Source organism: Cynocephalus volans, chromosome 12, assembly GCF_027409185.1.
Source record: "Cynocephalus volans isolate mCynVol1 chromosome 12, mCynVol1.pri, whole genome shotgun sequence".
Taxonomy (NCBI): Eukaryota; Metazoa; Chordata; class Mammalia; order Dermoptera; family Cynocephalidae; genus Cynocephalus; species Cynocephalus volans.
In genome coordinates this window covers 8,309,877-8,336,121 of record NC_084471.1, presented here as the reverse complement: position 1 = coordinate 8,336,121, position 26,245 = coordinate 8,309,877, and the positions used below count along the sequence as shown (strand labels likewise).

General features: G+C 49.1%; 1 protein-coding gene across 1 annotated transcript in view; it reads right to left on the bottom strand.

The window, feature by feature from the left end:
• Positions 1 to 508: 508 nt before the first annotated feature.
• The window catches only part of LOC134391603 (unhealthy ribosome biogenesis protein 2 homolog), a 49,899-nt gene continuing 24,162 nt past the window's right edge, over positions 509 to 26,245 (bottom strand). The window contains 19 exon segments of the mRNA XM_063115611.1: positions 509 to 588; positions 591 to 696; positions 3,959 to 4,098; positions 5,883 to 5,957; positions 8,389 to 8,678; positions 8,763 to 8,812; positions 8,905 to 9,083; positions 9,593 to 9,740; positions 9,781 to 9,891; positions 10,951 to 11,111; positions 14,054 to 14,188; positions 14,191 to 15,009; positions 15,012 to 15,087; positions 15,089 to 15,567; positions 15,570 to 16,151; positions 16,154 to 16,410; positions 16,412 to 17,349; positions 23,367 to 23,543; positions 25,528 to 25,594. Of these exon segments, the coding sequence (XP_062971681.1) occupies positions 509 to 588; positions 591 to 696; positions 3,959 to 4,098; positions 5,883 to 5,957; positions 8,389 to 8,678; positions 8,763 to 8,812; positions 8,905 to 9,083; positions 9,593 to 9,740; positions 9,781 to 9,891; positions 10,951 to 11,111; positions 14,054 to 14,188; positions 14,191 to 15,009; positions 15,012 to 15,087; positions 15,089 to 15,567; positions 15,570 to 16,151; positions 16,154 to 16,410; positions 16,412 to 17,349; positions 23,367 to 23,543; positions 25,528 to 25,594 (4,870 nt within the window).

The window sequence follows — 26,245 nt, the reverse complement described above, 5'->3', positions numbered from 1 at the left end:
ACAAAGCTCCCACTTTTCCCCGCTCCTCCAGAAGGCACGCGTGGAGGGAGGGCAGAAATAGAGGATTCTGAGAATACTTCCCTTACTGCATGAAGAATTTAAAAGGAAAAGATATCTAAATAGGATTTAGCTCTTCAGCCATGTGCCTGCAGTAAAAAACCAAGTTCTATGTGTTTCCTAGTGGAAAGGGGGGGCCACCAGACCCCTGAACCAAGCCAAGAACCGCACAGGAATGGCCGCGAGAGTCAGCCACTTTTCTGCTGAATTAATCTCATTGCTGTTTTCAGGATTCCACTGTGACACTTACTGCATGAAAAGATACATTAAAAAATACTCAGTGAGAAAAGCATAACGTAAAATACATCAAAACGTATCACATCAACCCAAAGGACTTACCAGCTATACATTGCAAATTAGATGATCCAAAGTCTTTCATTCTCCAACTCTTTCAGACCCCAAGGCCGAAGCCTCTGTAAAACGTCCCCATGGGTGTCTCTGGGATGCGGCCTCAGACGGCATGTCTTCTCTGTCCTTTGTGTTTAGCCTTGTGGTCCTTGAGGGAATCGTTGTGGTGCTCCTGGAAGACGCCCGCACGCCCGGTGGCAGCAAGGCCCGCAGGAACTGGTCGATGCAGAGGTCCAGCATGAGGCAGACGCTCTCCTGCAGCAGGCCTCGCACCGCTGGAGACAGGGTCACCTGGGAAGGAAGGCAGACCTCTGTGAGAGCACCTGGGGACCTCCCACCACCGATGTCCTTGGGAGACTGACAAGGAATTCCGACTTTTGCCTCCAAGTGGACGAAAGACCGACATCCAACTGTGCACCTAACTCAAGTGAATGAACACTCAAATTTTTAAAGTTTATGTTTTGGGTAAAGAGAAGCTAACTCAAGCAAACAAAAACCTCTGCAGAGCCGCAGGGTAGCTTTGTTTGCTGTTTGGTTACTGAGGCCTGCATGTTTACCAGGGGCATTTAGAATACAGGGGCCTTTAAACTTAAAAAAAATCCTGTAATGACAGCCATCTGCACATTATGTCAAATCCCCCCCCCCTTTAGATCACCTTGGAAGCTATGCGACCGTGGGACCATGGCAGCAATGTCACCGCAAGATGGTGACCCCACCCTGCCCCGTGCAAGGCAGGCGGGCCGCTGGCTCTGACGCCACAAAAACCCATCATCGGTAGGCCCACACGAGCCATCGACTCACATCCCGTCACCCAGCAGCAGAAGTGACTTGTGATTGCCACTTAGATACTTTTCTTATTCCCGCCCAACCACAGCACAGCAGGCCCTAAATTCCTCCCTGGCCCAGAATGGCTGAACTGGCCCTCGTGCTGAGGATGCGTTTCTTCCCTGAAGTTCTTGGTTGACTCAAGGCTGGGCAGGGCAGCAGGAGACAGGCCAGCTCCAAGCCGGCTGCCTGCGCCATCCCAACTTCCAGAGCAGAGACTCGGACCAGTGTCCACCCAGAAAGGCAACAGGGCAGGCTCTGTCCCACCCACCACATCTGCTCGGGCTTCAGCTGGGCCAGGGCTGAACAGCGTGACACCCGGTGGCTGAAACAAACAGCAGGAGCACTGAAGAGCTCTGTGCACGATGGTGGTGCTGGATGCACAACACTGGGCACGTGTTTAACGCCACTGAACGCTTCACTTAAAAAAGGTTAAGATGGCAAAGTTTACATTCTATGTATTTTACCACAACACATAAAAAAGTTGGAAACACCAAAGTGGTCGTAAGGGCCATGACAGGCACGGGATTTGGCCGACTCTCTTATTAACACCCTGGTGACCTGAACAAATTAATGCCTCTCTGCAAACACACAGTGCTAACGATGCATATTGTATTCACGAGGAGAACTCTGATTCAGGAAGGCAGACACTGGAAAGTATGTCCCTAAAGAGACAATTTGTTTCTGTCACTTAGATGATACTATTCTTCAAAGTTATGGTCCTTTTCATGTAATAATAGTTCAAAGATTTTTGACAGGTGATCATCTCAGATTTTACTGTTTTACAGGTGATGGGAAAACTCAAGGACCAAGGGTGTAATGGTTTGACTGAGACTTCACAGCAAAGCGAGGGGGAGGGAAAGAAAAAAACAAAACAAAACAAAACAGGGACTCCCCAGGGCCACGCAGCTCGTCCGTGGTAGCTCCAGACCTGAGCCGGGCGGTCTGCATCAGCCGCGCAGCCTCCCGGGGCAGCAGGACATCCTCAAGTTTCAGATGACTTATTTTTAAAGCAAGAAAAAAAGTGGCTTTCTGTAGCACTGAGGTCACTGGCTAACGAATGAGGACATATCTAACTGGCTCACACGGACCTCAGACAGGAAGATCGGTGCAAACCACTGATGCCGAGCTGTCCGCAGGGACATCTGCACACAGGGTGTGGGGGCGAGAGAGGATGACAGCAGCTGCCGCGCCCTGCACGCTGCTCTGGGGCTTGCTGCTGCATGCAGGGGCCGTCTCTCCTGACCCACACACGCCTCACAGGTCGCCTGCCCTGACCACCCACACGTCCTACCCCCAACGCCCCTCTGCAGAAAAACGAGGGAGATGCAATTTCTTTCAGCTTAAACATGCTGGTGTAGAGAGACAGACAGCTCTCACAGAAGCCTCTACGGCCTGTGGAATATTCCCTCCATTACTGAAGTAAAAAACCAAAGAAAGATAAAACACAGACTGCTGCCAGTGGATTCTGGGATGTCACAGCCTTCGCTAATCCCCGAGGCCTTTGGTTTTCAAGATTAAAAATAAAAATATAACTGATAAGCACAAATTAAACTTGAATAATGAGGCCAGAAGCCAGGCACTCTTCATAAAGTGACCTGAGAATAATCATCAGTGACATAGGGTTCAAATTACTGCTCGCCTTCTTGGCCCTCCGGGAAGTGATACTATGTCTCATTTTATTCTTCGGTAACACAGAAAATAATGCCAGCTTACATATTAATGACCCAGGTGCTTGGGAGATATCGAGATTCTATTAAAATGCCAAGTGCAAGGAAATCAAGCTATGAACCCACACCTCATTCAAGGGAGATGGGAAGGGGCCTTCTGCTCATGCCCTGTAGCTCTTACATGTCACCACACCATGACCCAGCCACACGCTCCTGTGCCAGGCTGCCCCGTGTCCCCACCTGCCCAAAGGACAGGCTGAGCAGGGCCGGTGGGCTGGGAAATCACTTGTCACAGACTTGCCTGAAACAGGGTAGGGCTGAAGTCCATGCAGCCCTGACACCCGAGAGGTGCTGGCATCCCTGCCCCAACAGACCCACCAGTGACTTTACTATGTTCTTACAAGATTTGCAAAAGGGGGATGGATATTCTACAAAGAGACAGAAAACAGTACAAATGTTCATCTACACACACGCGCGTAGACAGATACACACACGGACAGGCTGGCTTTGCTTAGGCCCACGACATTCAACTGAAGCACAGTTAAGGTTTATAAATTCCTGCAGTGCACTCTGCGTGGGTCACAGGGTCTTCAGGAATTTGAAAACAGCACACTGACATTCCGAAGGGAGAAAACTGTTGAATAACCATCACCCATGACGCTGAGTCAAAAAATCAGATTAATTTGAACAAAAGTATTTTTTTAATCTATCTGAACAAATCTACCTGTACCTCCACCTTGTCTCCCACTTTCAGTGTCTGAGCAGCTCATCCCATGACAACAGACCCCAGAGTGCAGACCCATGCACTCTTGCTGCCGAGGGTCCCCAGGACCCTGATTCCAGAAGCCCTGCCCCATGAGAGCTCTGGTCCTTGTGTCTGGGTAGCATTTTCTCCCTTTTCTATGACTCGAGGGATGCACTGAAACAGGCCCCTATGTGTGCTGCAGCACAAGAGAACCAAGGGTCACAGATCACCTTCCGTGCCATGTCACTCGGTCCTTACAGCGACTCTGTAGCAATGGTGCCAAAGGACCACGCACGAAAACACTTGGTGTTACCTTCTGCACCTCTGTCACGTACTGGGCCACCATAAAAGGGGAAAACACGGTGAGGTCCTCGGCTCGTGCACCGATGTGGCTATACATCCCTTCCACCAGGCGTGTGCACTCCACGACGATGGGCAGGTCATCCGTGCTTCCTACAGAGAGCAGAGTGCCCCGCTGATCAGTTCCACAACAGCGCGTCCTAACTCTTCCAGTTTTGTACCTTTAACACAGATGGAGATGATCTCAAGCCTTCTATCATTTTCAGACTCTTTAATTGGCTTATTTTGCAGATATGATAAGGGAGAAAAGATATGTCTAAATACTTCTCTACAAAACAAAGGAAATTTGCCCCAGGTGTGGCTGGACCTGCAGCTTTGGAAGATACAAGCTGGAAGACTTGGCGGCATCCACAAGGTGTTAGGTCTGCAGGCTTATAGAATGCCAGGGCTCTGATGGCTTGGGAGCCTCCACCCTAATTTCAAAGGATGTATGGAAAAGCCTGGGGACCCAGGAAGAGATCTGTCACAAGAACAGAGTCACCATATGCAGCCTTTGCTAGAGCAATGTTGAGAGGAAATGTGGGGTTGGAGTTGCAGCAGAAAAACCCCACCAAGTCCATGCCTAGTGGAGCCATGGGAACAGGACCGCCATAGAGACCCCAGAACTGTACAGCTACCAGTGTGCAATGCCAGCCTGTGAGAGCTGAAGTGTCACCTGAGACCAGGAAAGCCATAGGAGCAGAGCTGCCTGTGGACTTGGGGACCCAACCCCTACACCAGCCTGCAGAGGACATTGAACATGGAGTCAAGGTACATGATTCACCAGCTGTAAGATTTAATGCCTGCCCTGCTGGGCTTGGAACTTGCTTACGACCTGTTACCCCTTTCTTTTGGCCTATTTCTTCCTTTTGGAATGGGAATATGTACCCTATGTTTGTCCCACCACTGTATCTTGGAAGTAGATACTTGTTTTTAATTCACAGATGGGACTTTGGACTTTTGAGTTGAAACAGGTTAAGACTTAGGGGATGAAATGATTGTATTTGCATTTGAAAAGGACTTGAGTTGTGGGGGCCAGGGATAGAATGGAGTGGATTGAAACTCACTGAAGCTTGAATTGTGACCCCCAAGTTTTACATATTAGAAACTTGGCCCCACTGTGATTGTGTAAAGAGTGTGGGAAATCCTACTATGGTCATCGAGAGGTGGGGCTTTGGGAAGGTGATGAGATTACAGGACCATATTGCAGTGAATGGATTAATAATGGTGGTCAGGGGCGTGCAGACTCTGTCTGTTCTGCCATTTTCTGTCATGTGAGACCCCTGCATTGCTGTAAAGCCATTACCAAAGAAGACCCTCACCCCGTGTGTTTCCTGGACTTTGGACTTTCCAGCCTCAAATTTTGCTTTCTTATAAATCGCCAAGTTTCACGCATTTTGTTATAAATAACAGAAGTGGAGTGGTACATATGCTGTTGCTGTACAGCAGCTTGTGTTTCACTGGTAACACGACCTTGCCAAGATCAGGCTGGAACGAGAGCTCTTATGAAAGGAGATGGCTTCCACCTGCCGGTTCCTTCTTGTCCAATTAAACTGTCAACTCTTTAAGGGCAGGAATGGGGTTGCAGTCATTTTTATATCCCCTTTATATGATATATATGCTCAATATCAATAAATATTCCTTAAATCTAGATACTTTTCCCCCCAGAATTTCAATTAGGTGATGCCAGATGTACCTGCAGTTTTGGATATGGCAAAATGTGACAGCTTGAAATTAAAAATAATTACTTTGAATACTCATTTGATGATCTGAACATTTCTCTTATTTAAACTCGACTGAATAGCTTTATTTTCAGGGCCATATGTGGCCAGAGATGCCGCAGGGTAAATACACGTGAAACTGTGCAAAACACATCTGATACCGTTCCTCTGGGTCACCTGCATCTCTCTGCCACCTTTCATGCATAACTGAGAACACCAATCTATTAAAACAGTTCGGGAAGGACAGGATGGCTTCAGCATCACCTGCAACAGAAGGCAAGAGGATTACAGCAGCACGCGAGCCACCGTCAGTTCTCCTCTGCAGAGGCTTTCGTTCTAGCTCCCTGCTCAGCCCTGTCCATCAGGACGCTCCAGCTGACCCTGTGGCCCGTGGTAGCCGTGTCCTGCATGGACACAGCATGGCTGCTCACCCACCTCCCAATCGACTCTTCAGTCCTGGTTTGACTGTCGGGTGGCGATTCCACACTGCACGACCTCAGCAATCTATGGGGCAATCCTGGCTTAGAATTTGCTAGAAGAAAGGAAGAAAGGAAGGAAGGGGGGGAAGGAAGAAAAAGAAAAGAAAAGAAAAGAAAGAATGAACCACAAGATTGCATTGAACTTTCAGGAGAGAACAAACCTAAGGATGCTAGAGATGGAGGGGAGGGAGGGAGGGCGTTTGGGGAGCGACAGGTCGGGTAAAGGGCATAAAGAAAAATCACGATTTGTAACAGTGAATTTGCTAATAATAAAGAAAAATAAAATTAAAAAAAGAATTTGCTGAATCTGTGCCTTTTACTCTAAGCTGATTCTAATCCATTTTGGAAATGGATTAGAAGGAACAAGCTGTAGATCAGTGTTGGGATTACTCTCTTTACTATCATTTACGTAACAAAATTCTCAATAGCATAATACCACACCCTCCACACCAAATTATCAATGTTTGAAGCATGTTCAGAAAGAGGTCATGTTTGCAAAAGCGTCCCAGAGCTCCACCACATCCCCAGGCCCTCTCTCCGTCCTCTGCCATCACATTGGTGAAAAGCACACAACCCCAGGACCAGGCTGTCTGGGTTCACACTCTGCAGCCTTACACGACCTTGAACAAATCCTCTGCCTTGTGTGTGCACCTCGGTTTCCTCATCTGCAAAGTAAGGACGACAACAGGTTGTCACAAGGGTTGAAAAGGTTGAAACACGTGGTGTTCAGAATGCATCAGCTGAGGACTGTTCTGGCCATGTGACTTTGTGCTAAACCCTTTAGATTCTAGTCAGTGTTCATACCAAAGTGGACCTACTGTGCGCCCCATCGACACATGAGCACACGTGGGCTTCCACCTCAGCCCCACATGTGACAGGTGAGTGTGAGCTGCTACTATTAGTCACATCGGTCTTTACTATAATTCATTAAGTGATCTAATTCCACTAAAGGGTAACTTGTTAATGGTTCTGCAGGAGATTCGAGTAGCTTTTTTCTTTTTTTTGGCGGCTGGGTGGTACAGGGATCAAATCCTGGACCTCCTGGACGTTCGTGTTATCAGCAGCATGCCACCATGCCCAACCAACTGAGCTAACCAGTCAGCTCCTCAAGCAGCTCTCTAATGCAATTTTCATCCACGTCATGAAATCCTGCGTCTTTCATAAGATCTGTAATTTCAGTGTGTAACTGATGTGTTACGTTTACACTGCACAGTCCCGTAAAAACCTAACAATCAGCACAGAGATGTGATAAAAAGATGCTGACAAGATGAGCCAAAAGTGCCTGTAGCTCGGGCGGGCTTTGGAGGGGCTGACTGCACAAGTGTCTCGTCTGCCAGAGGACATTTTTCTTAAAACCTTCATTACCAGCAGATCTCTATCCTTAGAACACAAGCACTGAAAAATATCTGAGCGTGCCTGTGTGTGTGTACATGTATTTGTGGGTCCCTACTCGCTGGCCATGAGAACACGGGTCAAAGACACAGCTCAGTGGCACTGGTCATGTCACTTAGTGGGGCCACCACCTCCTTCACAGCCTCGCTGCAGGGGCAAGACACACAGCAAACATTCCGTAAATGTTAGCTGAACTGCAGTCCGATCCAGGGACACCCTCCTTGTCTCAGTGTAACTAAGAGGCAGCACACTACAAGCTGGACCTCAGGCTGCCCCTCCCTACGTCCATCTGAGTTATAAGCCCAGCAAGAGAGCTAAGCAAGCTAAGCTAAACACATGATCTGCAAAACAGAAACACTTCTAAGGGGCTTCCTTAAATAGCAGCACACGGACACTACTGTGTCAGATCCCACAAAGATGGACTCACTCGAGCAGCCCGCTGGGAGGTTAAGCATTTCTGTGCTTGGGAAACCACTTTGGCCCTGGAAATTACTGGAACCAAACTTAACAAATCACTACAAACCAAGTGCCCTTACGGATGGTTCCAGGATCCCTGCGGATGCCAAAATCAGCGGATGCACAAGTTTCTTACGTGAAATGCTGTAGTTTTTGCACCTAAACTATACACATACCCCCTTGTACTTTAAATGTCTCTAGATTACTTGTAACAATCTAATACCATGTAAATGCTATACAAATAGTTGTTACTTTGTATTGTTTTTCATAGTTGCATTATTTTTTATTTTTTTCTATTGTTGGGTTTTTTCCTGAATATTGTCAACAGGCAGTTGGTTGAATCCACAGCTGCAGACCCCATGGCTGTGTTTGCACCTTGAGGTGCCACTGCAGGATGTAGAAGAGCATGCCGTGCACCCTGGGAAAGACGCTGCCGCACCCCGGGGGCTTCAGGTGCTGCAGAGGGACGGCCAGTGGGACGCTGAAGGCCAGGCTGACGTGGTGGGGGTTGCTGACGGCCTCCTTCCCCTGCCACAGCAGCACAGCCAGCACAGCCAGGATGGGCCCGACCACCACGGAGGTGAGAAGGTCCAGGCTCCAAAATGAGCTGTCAACAACCAGCCCGGACACAAGGCGATTCGTCCAGCTTCTCACCACGAGGAAGTCACACGTGAGACACGCAGCACGGCACTCTGAGCTTTAGTTCCGCGTGTCTGTCACCGAACATCACTTGTTAAGCCTCTTACAAATCAGCTCTAGCTGAAGCTGTTCAATTTTCATCTGGAAGATAAAGAGAGCAGACTCAAAATGAGGGACAGCCCAGTCCTGCCTATGTGAGCTGCGACAGCCGCCTGTGACTCCTGCTCAGACACCGAGCCCCGCGAGGCCCTCTGGGTTCTGTCTCTAACGCCCTCGTCTGCAGGGCGTGCCAGCTGCGTGGCCTCTTGCCAGGTCTTGCCCCGCACCCGCGCGGATGCCAGCCGGTCCCCGGTGCCCAGCCTGCGTCCCCTGACGCTCGCCGCACACTCGGGGACTTGAACCGCCTCAGCCACTAACACAAGTTATCCTCAGGATAACATTGAAGCGGCAGAATTGACAACGGGACAGAACATCAAGACCACTTTTCAGATTCTTTTGCCCTGGGAATGTGCTAATCCAGGGCAATTTTCTCAGTGACAGAAGCCAGCGTTAGGGCTGAGGAGGGTACGACAGACGTGGCGCCTTTGCACGCAGGCGTGAGAATGTGCGGGTCAGGCTTGTGAGGGGCAGAACCCCGAGACAGCCCCCCAACCTGGGCTGCTTTGGCTCTAGTGAAACAAGAAGCCAAGAGCCTTCGAGACACAAAACCTCACATTCGGGTGACACGACACCACCCTCTACCCGCAACACAGCCACCCCAGTCTGCGAAGTGCCAGGCCTGAGGCATGCACACCCATGCCCCTGAGTAAACAAATGTGCTACACTGACTACGATGTCCTGTGGGGACAGAGAAGGCCCAGAATCCCTCCTTGTCTCGTCCCGACAGTCCTCGTGGGCCACACTGCAACACACTCTGCTTACCGTGGCCTGGCTCGTGCTTCTGATGCCCAAACATCCCTTCACTCCCGCACACCATGGCCTCAGCCGCCGACACCAATGTGCCCAGGAAGGACACCAACCCCGCGTCCCACTCACGGCCGTCTCCAGGAAGCAGCTCCAGAAACACGGTCTGCACAGCACCAGACGACAGGGGCCGGGGAGGGACTCACCGCGAGCACCGTGATGATGTGGGGACACGCACACCACAGCAGACTTGCTTTCTCTCCCTGCAGCGGACAGTTCGGCAGCAGCTTGAGCAACGTGAAGGCTGACAAGACAGTCTGCGGGAGGGCACAGAGTCGGCAGCAGAAACAGCGGCTCCGCCAGGACAACTCCACTGGGGAAAGAGGCCGCTGTGGTGCTAGAGTGATAAAGAGCCCTGGGGGACCCCGCGAAGGCGCAGGGCCAGGTCCTGAGGGCCATGCCCTTCACAGCAGCGCACAGACGGGAGGGAGCCAGGATGAGCAGCTTCCAGCAGTGTCTCGCTGAGCCACGCACAAGAATGGCCAGGACAGTGAACCCCTCAGGACACAGTGGGGACCTGAGACAGATCTCTTCTCACCAAGACCCTGTGCCTGCAGAAGATGCTGGCTGTGACTCAGAACTGAGCAAGGACTGTATGTGCCACAGACAAAAGGAGGCTGGGAAGGGAACAGAAACGGTGAACTGGGCTAGGCGCAGTGATCGTGGGTGACAGCATTGAGTCCTCGGAGCGTGCAGGTGGGCTGCTTCATGATCCTGGCCCAGGTGGTCCACACGGTAACTCCAGCCTCACCCCAGCCTCCTCCTCCCCATCCTGAGCAGCACACACGACCCGCTTCCACCCTCGTCTCCTCCCTCTTCCTTCCCTGACTATGCACCCCAAGGTCCAGCTACCCCACTCTCCTGCCCACCTGCAGGCACGACCCACCCAGGACCCACACACCTGTGCCCCCTTGCGTCCCTCTTCCCCAATCACATCTTCTCTGCTCCAGGACACACACATGCTGCCCGCACACTGCCCTAAGCACATGTCGCCCGCACACCCACAAGCTGCCCTAACCACACGTTGCCCACACGCCCACATGTTGCCTGCACACCCACATGTTGCCCTCACGCCCACATGCTGCCCGCAGGCCCATATGCTGCCTGCACACCCACATACTCTGCACACTCACACGTTGTCCTAACCACACACTGCCTTCAGGCCCACATGTCGTCCTAACCTCCTGCCGCGGCCCCTCCCAGCCTATGTTCTCTGCCAGCTGGAACTCCTGCTTGTGTTTAGCTGTAGGGGACGCTGCATCTGAACGAGTCTTCCAATCTGGGCCTGCCACACAAAGGACCGAGCAGCTGCCCACCTGCACATCTGTTCTCCACACGTTACTGACGTCCAGACCTTGCAGAATGTGCCGCACCACCAGCTGGATGTCCTCCGTCGTCCCCACCTCCAACATCTGGGTGAGCAGGGCTCCCAGATGAGGCTCAAGAGCCCAAGTTACCTCAGCAGGAATTTCAGGATCTGTGTGGAAAAGAACCAAAGTGTTAAGATGTTGCGCTGAGAGCGCAGCGACGCTCCCGAGGCGGGTTCGGATCCTATATAGGAATGGCCGGTGCACTCACTGGCTGAGTGCAGGTCACGAAAACTACAAAAAACAAAACAAAACAAAAAAAACGTTGCAAAGTGTTAAGATGTGACAGATAAGAGACTGGTGGAATAAACTACAGAGCCACCATGAAAATCGCACTGCGGGGACATGCTCACGCTCACCGCTGCACCTGTGCGTGGTGCACACACGCACACAGACGACGACGACCATGCATGGAACAGCGAACGCTGGACCACACAAGACAGGTGACCCCTCCTTGTTCGTGCTTTTTTCCCTATGTTCCTGTACTTCTTTTATAAAATCAGTAGGGGTGCAGGAGGGGGTGGTGTTCTTAGACAGGAATGTTGGAAAGGTAAGAAGAAGCCTAAACCTTTCCAGACTGCCTGTTGATGTCATCCAGCTGATTTCCGGGAATTTCATAATAGAACCCAAGGTGAGGGCACCGGGACCCTTTATCTCCTGCCCCCAGCCTATCTTTCCAGCCTGCGGTCGGCCCCATCAGACCCTCCACGTTCCCGGATGCCTTCCCTGCTTTGCTCCCTGCTTATGGCACTGGGTGGAGAGCTCTGGGAGAACCGTCACACCCACTCAGGACCTGAGCCTCCACTGCCCCAGCAGTGAAGTGGGCGGGACAGCACCAGCACCCAGGCGGAGGGCGGGCCTCGCAGGTAAGGCCCCGCTAGCTGCCTGCGCCTCTCAGCCCTGCCATCTGGGTGAGCGTCCATGGCGTAACCAGACATGGCCAACACCTTCCCCTCTGCAGGGCAGGGTGCGGTGCCACACGCACGGAAGCATGCTGAAAAGTGCTGGTTTCCATAATCGAATTATCTTTTTTTTCCTGGTGTCTGGCCGGTGTGGGCATCAAGCCCCGGACCTTGGTGTCATCAGCCCCGCGCTCTCACCCGCAAAGCTCTCCGGCCAGCTGGTTCCCATAACCGAATCGCTTAGCCTGTTCTCCGTCAGGAAGCACTCTTTACCAAAGCTCATCTTTACGAGCTAAAGCCCACCCTGTGTCCCCAGGACATGGGGGACATGCAGGTTCACTTGCGTGGTTGCACTTCGGTGACGTGAAGCCTCTCCCTGTCCAAAGCCTGGGGCCCCTCTCCCTGGTGTCTCCCTGGACTGCTCCCCAGTCTACTGCTTCCCATGACTGCGGCCCCGTCCCTGGGGTCAGCGGCACCACAAGTGCAGGGACACAGTTGGGGCTGACAGACTGCCTCATCTCACCAGGGTGGGAGGCACGGGGATGTGGTGTTCTGCGCAACCAGGGGCAGAGGGCCCGAGCTGCAAACCACCAGCTGCCGCATGAGTGATGCTGTGACTGGTCTTAATGGAGACAGCCCGGCCACAAAGGTGAACAGAACTCCAGCAGAGTCGCTGACGGGGCCAGACAGCAGGACGCAGTGTCAAAGCCTTCTCAGTTAACCCACAGGCAGGCCACACACTCCGGCTCTGGCATTGGCCCAGGCACACCAGGTGGCTTCGCTTCCCGGACAGCCCCTTTAACCCTTGCGTGGCCAGAGCACGCCTGCAGCCCGGCCTGTGCCAGCTGCTCCACAAGGAAACGCGGAGCTCAGCTGTGCCCTGAGGGTCCGGCCTGGCTGAACCCCTCCCAGCCTCACCTCAGAACTGTCCGACTCCAACCCCAACCCAAAACGAAAAAGAAAAACCCACGCCACCTGTGGTGCATGCTGTCTTGAAACAGGGAAGAAAGGTGACCCATTTCAGTTTCTGTTTCTCAGGAGAGTAAAAGTATGTTTTATTTTTATACATTAATACGGGTGACAAATCTTAATAATCTTTTACTATTTATATGTATATAGCTGTTTTTAGAGGAAAACCTTAACTAGCTCTAAATGGGCATCCAAAAATATCATAATCTATCCCCTGCTTATGGCAAATTTAATTAAGTCATAGAAAAGCACTTGACCTATTACGATTATTACAATATTAAAATGGTATAAAGTACAAAAATAGAAAAAATTACAACACTTTAATACGATCACTTTAAAATTTTTGTATAGGTTTCTAGCCCTTGTCTACATGCATGTATATTTTATATAGTTGTAATCATGGCAAATTCAATATGTTGTGGGGTTTCTTTGCTTAAAATTATTATTTTGGGGTGTATTTCTGAATAGTTTTCATCATCGTATTAATGAGTACATAGTAGCCCATTAATCTTTGTCCTAGGGGACTGCAGGAGTCAACTCTTGGTGCACAAAGACCTCAGCCCTCTCGCCACTAGCTCTGTCTGAGGCCCTGCTGGCTGGCCTGGAAGGGTGACACGTGGGCGAGCCGCTGTCCCATCAGCACCATACTGAGAGGGACAGGAGCTGCTCTGGGAAGACTTGGGCCCACCCTCAAGGAACCCTATGAGGATCTCCAGAATTTAAGCCATACGAATTTTTTAAAAGATTGCAGATTTTACACTTTTTTAAAGGTGTAAATTATGACACTGAAGACCTGACACAGGAGAGCCTGAAATTACCTAAGTGAATCATCTGTGGCCAGAACCAGTTAAAAAAAGAGAAAAGGAGTAGATTTCAGAACTATAAACTTATACAGAACAATGTCCAAAATAAGTGTGCAACTGAGGAGCTGAGCCCGCACCAGAGGCCACCGTCTGCCTAACACGTGGAGAGACGGCTGTGACGGTGGCTGCCCCACGGGCCGAATGCAGCCGGCGGAGAGGAAGTCCTGGCATCGGGACTGGGAGGGAGCTTCCCAGGGTGCTCGGGTGGTCCCCTCTGCATGCACCATGTGTCCACTTACTCCCTGTTCCAAATGGGTGAGTGCTCCCTTTTACCTGAACCTCGATAGCACGGAATCAGCTCTACAGAAATCCTCTTACCTGCAAGAAATTTTCTCACAGAATGAAACAGGGAGGTGAAGATGAAGCCCTTCTTGGGATGGAGTTCTGGGGCCAGAAAGAACAGAGTTAAAAACTGCAAGGCTGTCTGGAAGGACTGAGAGTTGCCTGCCAGAGCGGCAGCTCCGACAGGATCTGAGAGTGGACGCCCTGGTGGGAGGCAGCATGGAGGGGTGGCCCTGTGTCTGCTCCTCTGTCTCCACAGTGCCAGCTCAGGTCTGCTTCCAGGAGCGTGGTGGCAGAAGCGATGAGGGCCTCGGGCAGGTGCTGGCCCTGGGCCCCTGATGCTGAGCACAGCAGCAGCATGGTGCCCGTCTGCAGCACGACCTGCTGCTGCAGCACAACCAGCTCATCCAGGGCCTCCTGGGGCTGCTTCTGCTCATGGACGAAAGGCCCCAGAACCTGGCACAACTTGGTTAGAGACGCCAGGAGGAGCTGCCTGCCCAGAGAGCTCTGACTTCCCAGCTGTTTGCCAGAAGCTGCCTCAGTGTGCAGTGTGCACCTTGAGAGGAATGTGGCGATTTTCCCAAAATTAAGCACCAAGCTCAGCTTCATCTGGATGAACGTGTGCATCAGCTGCTCTAAGAAGGCACCGATCGCCTGGAGGAATTCCAGCCAAGAGGGGTCGTCCACCGCAACATGGAATCTACTACTGGCTTTGAACAACGAGCTCGGGATGATCTCAAAAACATCGCTGACATACATGATCCTGAACACCGAGCGGGCACGTTGCCCCCTTTGCAGGTAACCGAGAAGCCGGTAGCAAGTCTTCAGGAACTCGAGGGCCGGTGAGGAGGAGCAGGAGCACCCCAGCTTGGTGACGGCCATGGACAGCAAGAGAAGGAAGCAATGCATCTGACAGGGCAGCGTGGGGCTGTCCAGCTGCAGGGCAGAAACAACCTCCAAGAGCCCCCACGTGCATTCCAGCTGCTTGCCCCCAGCTGGATGAGGAAGTCACTCTTGACCAGGCATAGTAAGTTCTGGGCAATTTCTCCTCTTGGTTTGATACTTTTTGGGTCCGTCTTTTACAAATCTGCTTTCCCAATGAGCCATGACTGTGTGGTCCTTTTCAAAAACCCAGGGTAGCTGTTCACTGAGAAGACCTGGGTTGCTCCGGACACCAGAACACAGAATGCTAGAACAGCCCTCGGCCTCACACATTAAGAAGGTGGTGTGAAGGGACTGCACCTCCGGAAATGGAGGACTGTGAAGGACCACCTGGGGTATTTTTTCAAGTGTGATACTCAGCTTTTCATCTGCTGAGCCTTCCTGGGCTTTGCTCACTGGTAAAGTTCTCAGCAGGATGCTGGCCAGGTATCTCACGTCATCTGGACAGAGATAGGATATTAAAATTGTGAGATTTGAAGCAATCAAGTGCCAGTGTGCTACAGGGTACATGGTGGTGCTGACTGTGCCGACCTGGCCATCCCAGGAAGCTGATTCCCTTTGATTCAAGCTTTCTCTGCCAGAACCAATAACACAGGCAGCGTCACACCCAAAGTCTGGAGGGCTTCTTTACTCTGGAAACTAGCTTGCATTAAAGTCCTTTTCATTCTGTGCAGGTAGAGCTGCTCTAAGCAATACCTGCCAAGGGAGCTGAACTGAGCTGCCAAATTCTCTACCTTCTTCCAGTGCTGTGTTTCCACACCTGAGAGCAGAACAGGGAGGCTCGGGGTCTTCAGGGTAGCCCCTGCCAGGGCCCCAGACACAGAATGATACTGGCTGCAGTGCAGACTGAGCATGGTGTCCACCTGGGCCCAGGTGCAGGAGAGCAGGAGGGCGAAGTCGCTGACCTTCTGAAGCCACAGCTCAGATGCTGGGCCCGGGGGCTACGAGAGGAGGGCAAGCAGGGGCCTCACGAGCTCTCCCAGCATCTGCTCGATCATGCACTGCATCCGTCTGACGACGAGCAGGGGCGTGCTACTGTCTAGGCTGTGCATGTTGAATGTGATGCAGTGCAGCAGGGAGCTCAGGGACAGTGACTTCAGGGCCATGTCGGTGTCACTCCACAAACAGGGCAAGACCAAGGACTGGAACTTCTCCAGCACAAGGCACCACGTGTCCAAGATCTGACTTGGAGGCACACACTTAGCACCGTGGAGGGGCCCGAAGCCAGCACAGGCTGCCTCAGCGCCTCGGCCACCGGGTGGCAGATCACCCCCAGAACCTCCTCAGACAGCCGCGGCACTTGTCGTAGCTTGGCATACGCCTGGAAGAGAGTGTGAATAAGCGCCTCCTGGGCTCTTCTGGTTCAAAACTCTGTTACTTCTGCATCAATCCAAGCTGAAGCCAATAGGTCATCCAGGTCTGGCTCCAAAGTCAAATGATTCAGGGACATCAGTCTTGAGGCAGTGAAACCAGGCTGGTACAGGTGCTTGTTTGTGGTTTATCAGCAGCTCAGCCAAACGATGGTAAAAGTGGAGCTGAGCCTCTCCCTGCCAGATCCTGTCGGCAGCAGTGTTGTAGATATTGTTTCTGGCCACCAAGTTCAGCAGCTCTTCCACAGCCAGAAGTTCTGTTGTCCAATCTGATGTGGACAGGGCTCCCACCCACCCCTCCTGCAGGTGGGAAACCCTCAAGCAGCCAGACAGCCTGGGCAGAACCTGGAAGCAGAGAAGCTGGTTCCCCTCCTTGAAGTAGGAATCTAGAAAGAGCTTGAACAGCAAGGCCACGGAGCTGGTCACAATGGAGGCATGCAGGGCAGGCTCACAGTTGCCCGCATCAATGAGCCTGGTGATCACAGTGCCCATGGGGGCTAGAAGGTTCTTCATGGCCCCCATCTTCATGTCCCCTTGTTGCTGGTCCAAGAGCTCCTCTTTATAGGATGAAAGCAGCTCAGGCTGAAAGACCCAACCTCAAAGCACAACCTCAATCTTACTCTTCACTTCCCAGATCAGCGCTGGCTGCAGCTGGACCTGGCCAGCCTGCGACCAGGTACCTCCGGAGAGCAGGTGTCTCAGGACCAGGCAGGGCTGGAGCAGGTGCCCAGTCATATCCCCAAAGGCACATCTTGGGTTGATCTGCTGCTGCTGGATCAAGAGGTAGTGGCAAAGGGCCAGGTGGATGACCTTGAACAACTGGGTGACTGTAGCTCCCTCCGGCTGTTTGCAGGCTGACCAGCAGAGCTGGCTCAGCAAGGCCACCACCAGCTCCTGATTGGCCATGTAGATGATGGCAAGGGCAGGTGTTGACAGGATGCCCCGGCAGCAGCTCAGGACAGCACATATGTTTCTTTGGGATCCCAAAAGAGAGAACTCAGCTATTCTCTCATTTATGATCTGAACATTAAGAAAGAAAACCCATTACTGACCCTAAACCCACACATAACACAGAAAAAGCACAACAGAATCCATAAACTCACTCCTCACCCTCACCCTGATGAGAAAGAAATGCCCAGTCTATCGCATCTAAATACCCTGACATTTGCTAAGTACACCAGAGGAAGGCAAAGCACCTGTTCTGATTCCTTCACACGCCCACCTCCTGCTAATACAAACTGGAAAAGGATTATCACCTTTGTAAATTTGCTGTCCCTTTGTCAAAAGCTGGGGGTTTTAAAGGCCTCAATACCAAAGATAACATCTTAGATTTTAAACCTGCAATTTAGCCTACATGTCACCTGGTGGGTGGACAGTGGCACCTGAGGTATGATCTGTGATCCAAAACACATGTTTATACTCCATTATACTTTTCTTTTAAAAAAAAGCCAAAGCAAATGCCACTCTTTGTTGCTTTGCGTTGCTTCGCCCCCCACGGATTTGTCACCCCACTGCCCCTGGGTGATGGAGATGCAAAGGATTACTCAAAGCCCATCTCTTCTGAGCAGCAAGAAGCCCCAAAGTGGTTAATCTCCCTGGGAATGCTCAAGCGAGAGCCAAGCCTTCCATTTGGGAAATTAATGCTGAATTGGGGTTCTCTTCCTACATTTATTTTCCAGACCAGGAAGTTATAGAAAGAGACATAGGTGGGGTTATAGTTTAACAGTATAGGCTGGTAACTTTCAGTGAAATAAGCCAGATGACATTCCAGTAGACAATTAAGTGGTCCTATCAACGACAGTCTGATCTTAGCAAACATTCCTTCCTATAGCAATTTCTCAGTATCTTTACATAACAGTCAGTAACTAGTCTGTCTTTGAGCCAGCAACCTGCTGTGCCACAATCCTTATCTTGCAACAGAGACTTATAGCCTGAGGGAAATTTCCTGTCCTTGAAAGGTCAATATTTGAAACTGCAAGGCTTTGGAAAACCAGGCCCTGTGAAGTACATATGCTTTGTAGTATAAAACAGACAATGGGCCGGCATACACTTCCAAAGTCTTTCAATTATTCTGTAACGACTGGAACATTAAACATGTCACAGGAATCCCATATAACCCCACCGGCCAGGCAATTGTTGAAAGGGTGAATTGAATATCCTTCTTAAATCTCAATTAAATAAACAAAAGGACAATATAGAAATAGGAATGGCCCTTCATGAACAGCTCTTCAGATCTTTGTTTACACTAAATTTTTTAAACGGCAATTCCCAAAATTTAAGTGCCACAAAATGGCACTTTATCCCTCCTGAGAAGAAGCCTAAACCCTTGGTTTTATGCCGCCACCTACTGACTGGACCACAATGGTCAGGACCTGCTGAATTGTTAACATGGGGAAGAGGGTTTGCTTCTGTTTTGTCTCCCACAGGACCAGTGTGGATTCCCTCCAAAGCTGTCAAACCTTATCATGTGGAACCCCAGATCCAACGAAGGACCCAATCCGATCCCAGAGTTCCAACACGTCACCATCTCACCTCAGTGCATCCCTCCAGAAATGGCCTGCACCAGACCACCAGCGATGATGATGCTGAAAACCAACTTCACTCCAACCTACGTGAACCCCCCAGTACTGACAACAACAACTAGCTCCAAACCAACGCGGGGTGGATTCAAAGGTCTCATTAGTCAAGCAGAAGCTACAGTTCCAAGAACAGGCACTCGTCTAACGCTGGAAAACTTATTTCTGGCCATCCTTTCTCACGTGACCATGAACTCAAAAGGATATAAGGTAATATTAGTCTCGTTAACTTTCCCTATGCTTTTCTCCTCATTGTAAGAACTCATGTTTACTGGACGCATGTACTGCATCCTCCTGTTTTTGATGTGCTTACCTGGGGGGATCACGAGCCTCGTCTCTCATCTAACGACAGGGCTCACCCTGCAGGCACCTGGCTGCCTCCCTCAGGTCCTCTTGAAGATCGTGGACAATCGTGCTCTAATTCAGGACACAACGCGGGATGGCACGAACTCGCCCATGACTGGCACTTCCTCACGGACAACTTACCCGTCCGTATTACACCCAGTTGGACAAATAATAATTTATGTGTTCCTTTCTCTCCTCAATGATATATGAATTATATAACAGAAAATCCAAACCGACTTTTAGCATTAAGACATCAACTGTTTGTTTCAACTGCTGGAGTGCCAGGAGTTTTTCGTAATAGAAAAGATCGCTCCAAGCCTAATGTTCCTGTCTGTTCCCATCCCTGGATGTCCATAGAAGATGGCAGAGATTTAAACTGGGTCTCTTGCCACTCTGTAAATTTTACTGAAAAACATTACTTAATAATATTACATTGGAAAATTGGGGACCACAAAATTTATTAATATTTCATTCCAACACCACTTGGAATTATACTCTTCATTTGAATTATTCCAGATCCCCTTATAGGTGGAATCCCGGTTTGGCTGGTCCCATGTTGAGATTAAAATATAATTCTTATCACTCTCCCCTTAAAAGAACAATTTGGTGTCTTGCCATCCCGTTTTTCCCTCACATAATTAGACAAATGAGAAACTTTAAATTAAAATGGATGACACAGGATAATATTGATTCGGTTATGATTTGTACCTCTTGTCCTTACATATTTGCTATGTTATCTACAAACTTCTCTTTCTCCTTAAATTCTGAATTTAATATCACTCTCCCAGCGAATTCTACTTGGTTTACTCCCTGCATTACTCATCTTAATGTTACTACTCTTAATATATCTTATATTTTCATACTAAAACAAAGAGTAGAAGCTTGGCTACCTGTAAACCTCACACGACAATAGATGGGAAGCTCTGCCCTAGAGCAAGTCACCTCTGCTCTAGAGAAAGTACACATTAATAGATTCTTGGGCATTCTAATAGCCTCCATAATAGCAGTGACAACTGTGGCTGTCACCGCAGCTACTGCAGTCGTGGCCTTAACCCCTTCTATTCAAACAGCACAGACAGTAAATGATTATTTTCAAAATGTAACTTCTGAATTTCTGTCTCAAACTAAAATTGACCAAGAAATCTTACAAAGATTAGATGCCTTAGAGGCAGCTGTCACCTGGATTGGCAAACACCAACAAGCTCTCTGGACACGAAGCCAGCTTAATTGTGATGCAGGATATCGCTCCATGTATGTAACTTCTATTCCTTTTAATTCCTCCACTGCATGGAAAGACGTGCAAAAACTTTTACATGGAGCTTTTCATTCTGATTCTGCAAAACTTAGTAACCAAACCTCAATAACAAATGACACAGCTTCAAGAAGAAGCTCAAACAATTACCATTAATCATTTAAATGATTTGGCCCATTGGCTTAATCCTACCCAGTGGTTTTCCGGTTTAAATTTAAGAATTTGGGTTATTGCTGGAATTAGTGTCTTACGTATCTTGTGTTTTCTTACAGTGATTAAACTGTTCTGTTCCATGGTCCAATGGGCTCGTCAAGCTGAAGTAATGCTGACTGTTCTTCATAAGGACACCTTTGACTCTGACTCCCTCATCGCTTCGGATTTTTATAATGATAGTAAGGAGGGAGATGTAGTGGGTTAGAATCGTGATTCGCATTTGATTTTAGAATAAAGTTTTTAGGTAAATGCATATATGGGGCAAAAGCCCTCGGACAGGGGCCACAGCCCATAGATAGCGTGGCCAAAGCCCATCTCATCAACTCTTAATCACTGGTTAGGTACGGGACCATATACTTTAATTATTTTAGAGATGACGGGTAGTTGTCATACTGGTTCTGTTAAGAGATTTTAAGAATTGCTGAAGAGAAAGTTGTGGAATAGATGTTTGCTAGGGGCAAGTGTCTGTTGGGGGAATCTTTAGAGATAATTGTATTTAGATTTTATCATAAGAGTTTAACTTTTGTTTAAGGAGAGGTCATACTTTAGATAATGAGCCAGTTTGACCAATTTAGCCCTTTACTAATTGTACTTTGGAATGTCACTTTAATTTACTGATGTTACTAGTTTCCATTGTTAAGTTATACTTAGCCATAGACAACTTTTGCAACACTGCCCATGTCCTTATATCCACTGATTTTTCCTGTAAAACTTCCTTGTCTTGTCAATAGAAAGAAAGGCTGATTTTGGATCGGGGCTGCTCCCCTGATGGGTGGCAGTCCCTCCAGACCTCATTGATTGTATTTTGAGGGAATTCTTTCTTTCTCTTTTCTCCCTCTCGGTTACACAGAGGAAAGTGTAACAACTCTTAAATCAAAAAAGCAAATGTTGCCAGTTATGACTCTCTACACAGCAGACCCGCTGTCCACTGCTCTCAGAATTCCAGAATTCACAACCACCAGAAATTGTGAGAGCCAGCAGATTCCTAAGTTCATCACAGGCTAAGTGACTTGCTCCCAGCTTATGGCATCAGAGAATCAAATGTACACCGGGTGCTAGGTCATCAGCGGCCCAAGGAGGTGGGTGGGATTATTTCCATTCCAGTAGCTGCTGCACCTTTAGACTTGGAGGAAAATGAGAAGACCTGTTAAAGATGGAGGCAGTCCTGCTCTCCTGTATTTTGCCTGTCTCAGCAGGATGCGAATACACTGTGTCAGCAAGATTTTGCAAGGCTTAACCACAAACCACAGACTTCCTATTGAGTCACCTAGGAGACGGGGAGGTGACAGGAGGGGTTTACAGCTGGCTGAAACATATATGACACCTGCTTTTCCCCAGTAAATTTGCTTAGTGTGTGCACTAAGCCCCAGAACTTTGTGTCTGGTCTGTGGTTGACCACCTCCCCAGGCGGCAGCCCATAGCTCTAGGCGTGCTTTGAGCAACTCACCTTCCTGCACTCTCTTGGCAGGGCTGCATGTGGCCCTGCGCCCTGAGGGACTCCTAGCAGAGGCTATGTGTAGTCCTGCCTCCTAAGACCCCTGGAACCATGAGAAAGGTGCATAGACTCACTCTGGAAAAGCTGTGACAAAACACCAAATCCTGAAATGCCAACGCACCTCTACAGTGATTTCCAAAGTTTTGATTATACAATTCATCAATAAAAATTTTTTCCACATTTACACCCAATAAGTGTAATTCATTTATAAATTATATACATATACTACAGTAGTAATATTTTACAAAATTATAAAGCACATGTACAAATAAAAATTAAGTAAGTATGGTTTTTAAACACAAAAACATTCTAAGATATTCTTCCCAAACCCCAAAGGACCATTCAGAATGACCCACTTTGGTGACCACCAGTCTATTGTTTTAAAAAGTGACACAATTTAGAACATAATCTCAAGAACCATTAAAGCCTATCGACCACGAGGCAGCTCCACATTTCACTCTTCTGTTACCAGCCTCTCCTGAGTTTCTCTTTCTGTCTGCACACGTATGGGTGAGATGCTGTGGTGGTTCAACAGCACAGGCTTTGCAATCAGGCAGATCTGGGTTCAAGTCCCAGCTCCGCCACTTACTACCCATGTGACTTTAGACAAGTTCCTTACCTCTTTGAGCCTGGCACACACTAAATGCTCGTTAGTAGTGGTTTTTTATTCTCACGAGCTACTTTCATGGCATGTCAAACTTCTCAGTCTCAACAGAGAAGTTCATCCTTCTGACCTGAGACTTCAAAATCATTTGCAGTCAAAAACCTTTGAGGAAATTTCTATCTGAATTTTGGACTTTGATCTCCCTCCAGGCCAACTGAAAGGTTAAAAAAAAAAAACAAAAAAAAACAACCCAGAGTAGCATAATTTGCTGGTTACCTTTTCCCATTAAAAACATAATCAACAAGCTATTTGTGAAATAGTTCTATGCTTTTCCTGAATGGTAAATAACAGAGTGTGTAGCACGGTACAGAGCACACAATATGCACTAAGTATAGTTACCACAGCTCTAATATTATCTCTCCCTTCTCCACCCCTACCTTGATATTGCCTACACCTGCGCATGATTGACCCTAAAACAAATAAGCCTCAGCACCGACAGGAAATCAACAGAGCTGTAACACATACAGGACAACAGAAGAGACCATTAATTACCTTGACGAGGGAAATCTGACAGTTAATCGTCTTTCCCCTCTTGAGGACATTCCGTGGTTTTCTGCTGTGTCCAATGTTATCTATATAGACCCAAAGCCTGTCAACAACATCTTCTGTCAGTTCAAGCTTTTTCTTATAAAACGCAACCAGGACTTTCTTATAAAACCAGACCAAGGACTGTCTTGCTCAGTCGAGTAATATGTGAATTTGGAGGAAACATAGTATGAAAATTTGCCAGGAAAGAAAGATGCTGGGCATTGTAGGGACATTCCAGGCATAGCCAAGTCCAATTAGCAGGAACAAAAACTCTCCTTTAAAACTTACTTTTGGTAATATATTACATAAATGTTTCAATATCTTAAAATGTTTGTTATTAAAGAATAAAAAGGGAAAAACAACTAATTTTGTCTTCATCTGGGGCAAATGAAAAGTTTCAGGTCAAACTCTTAACATGTCACCACCTTTTCTGAAGCTGTACTCAGTTTTAAAAGTTAAGGGCTGCAGCAGCAACCACCGACCCACTGCAGAAGGCACCCAGGGCTCTCCCAAGCCGGGGCAGTGGGGGGCCAACAGCCTCGGTCACATGCTCTCCCCCCCCCCACACACACACACAAGCAACCAGCCCAGCAGCAACCAGCAAGCCTCAGCAAAAAGGGCCCCGGGTTCTTGAGCTGGGGTGGTGGGGGCGAGGGCTATTGCCACACCCACCTGACATCTGCACCCAGCCTGACAATAACCAAGCCACTGCTGGAAGGCCCCTGTTCTCCCCTGTGGGAATGTGGGGGGGTGTCACAGGCCTCAATCCCACCCCTCCTCCTTCCTCCTTCTTCCATCCCATTTTCCCTCTCCCCCTCCCTCCCAACTGCTCTACAACATCGTAGAATGTAAAAAATAATATTACTAAAATTTAAATAAATAAATAAAGTTTCCTATACACACACACAAAAAGTTAAGGCCTGGCCCGTTAGCTCTGTTGGTAGAGCGCTGTGCTGATAACACCAAGGTCAAGGGTTCGGATCCCCTTACCAGCCAGATTCCAAATCAAAGGAAAAAAAGAAAAAAGAAAAAAACTTAGAAACACAACAACTGTGCAAAATGACCACAGGCTGAATCACACCCATAAAGCAAGAAAGAGTCAGATGACTTTCTGTGCGTCCTGGCCTCCCACGTCCCCTGCACCGTAACCTCTAGACCTGTGTCTGCCTGGTGCAGGAGACAGACAGTCCATGTGAAACAACACGCGAGTGCTTCACTATAAAAGGAGGGTGGTACACATAGTTTCCATCACTGTGATGCGTTTCCTCACTCATGAAACGCCGAGGAACGGTGGTGCAGCCTCAGCTCACAAAACCAGAACTGTCGATAACGGCATAAGTAGTGACAGATCACAGAAGGAAAAGCCTCTCCAGTAAGGACAGCAGAGACCTGATCCAACTGCCTGCCAGGGCCTCCCCTGCACCTCATCCTGGGTGGCACTTGCCAGGTGATGTCAGGCTGCCAGGATGGTTCCCGTGAGCAGCCAGGTGTGGAAACTACCAGATACGACAGCTGCTCTGCACACTGGGCCTCCTCATCACTGTAACACACGCAGTCCATCTTTGACACATGCATGCCAGCAACTGGATGTGTGTTAACCCCATCTCGTGAGCTCGACATCCCGGTGTTTGCCATACTAGCTGCTTTTTAGTCAAATAAGCTTGGGAAATATTAACAAAGAGCAATTCTTTCTTGGCACCTAGCCTATTTCTAGATAGCTTAATACAAACACTAATGCTTCTCTACTTCCCGACCTCCAATTTATCAAATTCTAAGGATTTTTAACAAAGCACCATCAAGCAATTGCTTATGGAGCATTGCTTTGTATTTATAAATAAATGGAGCTACCGACTTTTCAAAACCTAATTTCTGTAACTTAGTTCCTAATGTGTTCACTAATAGGTATACTTAATTCATAACATGATGTTTCCAAACAAAAGATATGCAAAATGAGGTTTTGTAATGTTGTTAATGAGATGACTCATTACTTTTTTCACCAACATTACTCTTAACTTCCAACAAAGTTTCCTTCCCAATCTTTAATCTTTTTTAACTGTCAACATGCAATTTATACAAGTGGTAATTATTTTAGATTGTAAAAATATAAGTTTCATGTTAAACTCACTTGTTCCTTATTTGGAAGAAAGCACTGGTGGGAAACCCAAGCTAAGTGAGCTAATTTTATTTTATTTATTTATTTATTTTAGTTTATTTAAAGCACACCCATGGGCCCAGCTTCCCCAAAGCACACCCACACGCCCAACCCCACCCAAGTGCACACATGGGCCCAGCCCCCACCCAACTGTACCCACAGGCCCAGGCCCCACGAAAGTGCACCCACGAGCCCAGGCCCCCCCACCCAGCTGCACTCCCAAGCCCAACCCCCCAGCTGCACCAATGGGCCCAGCCCCCACTAAACTACACCCACATGCCCAACCCCCACCCAAGTGCATGCACAGGCCCAGCCCCCACCCAACTGTACCCATGGGCCCAGGCCCCCCAAAAGTGCACCCATGAGCCCAGGCCCCCCCAACTGCACCCATAGGCCCAGCCCCCAGAAAAATGTACCCACGGGCCCACCCCCACCCAACTGCACTCACGGACCCATACCTCCGAAAGTGCACCCATGGGTCCATGCCGCCTGAAAGTGCACCCACAAACCCAGCCCCACCCCCACTGCACTCACAAGCTCTGCCTCCACCCAACTGCACCCATGGGCCCAAGCCCACCAACCTCACCCAAGAGTACAGCACCACCTAATAGCACCTACAGGCCCAGCCCTAACCCAATTGCACCCATAGGCCCACCTCCACCAAAGTGCACCCATGGACCCCTCCCACACC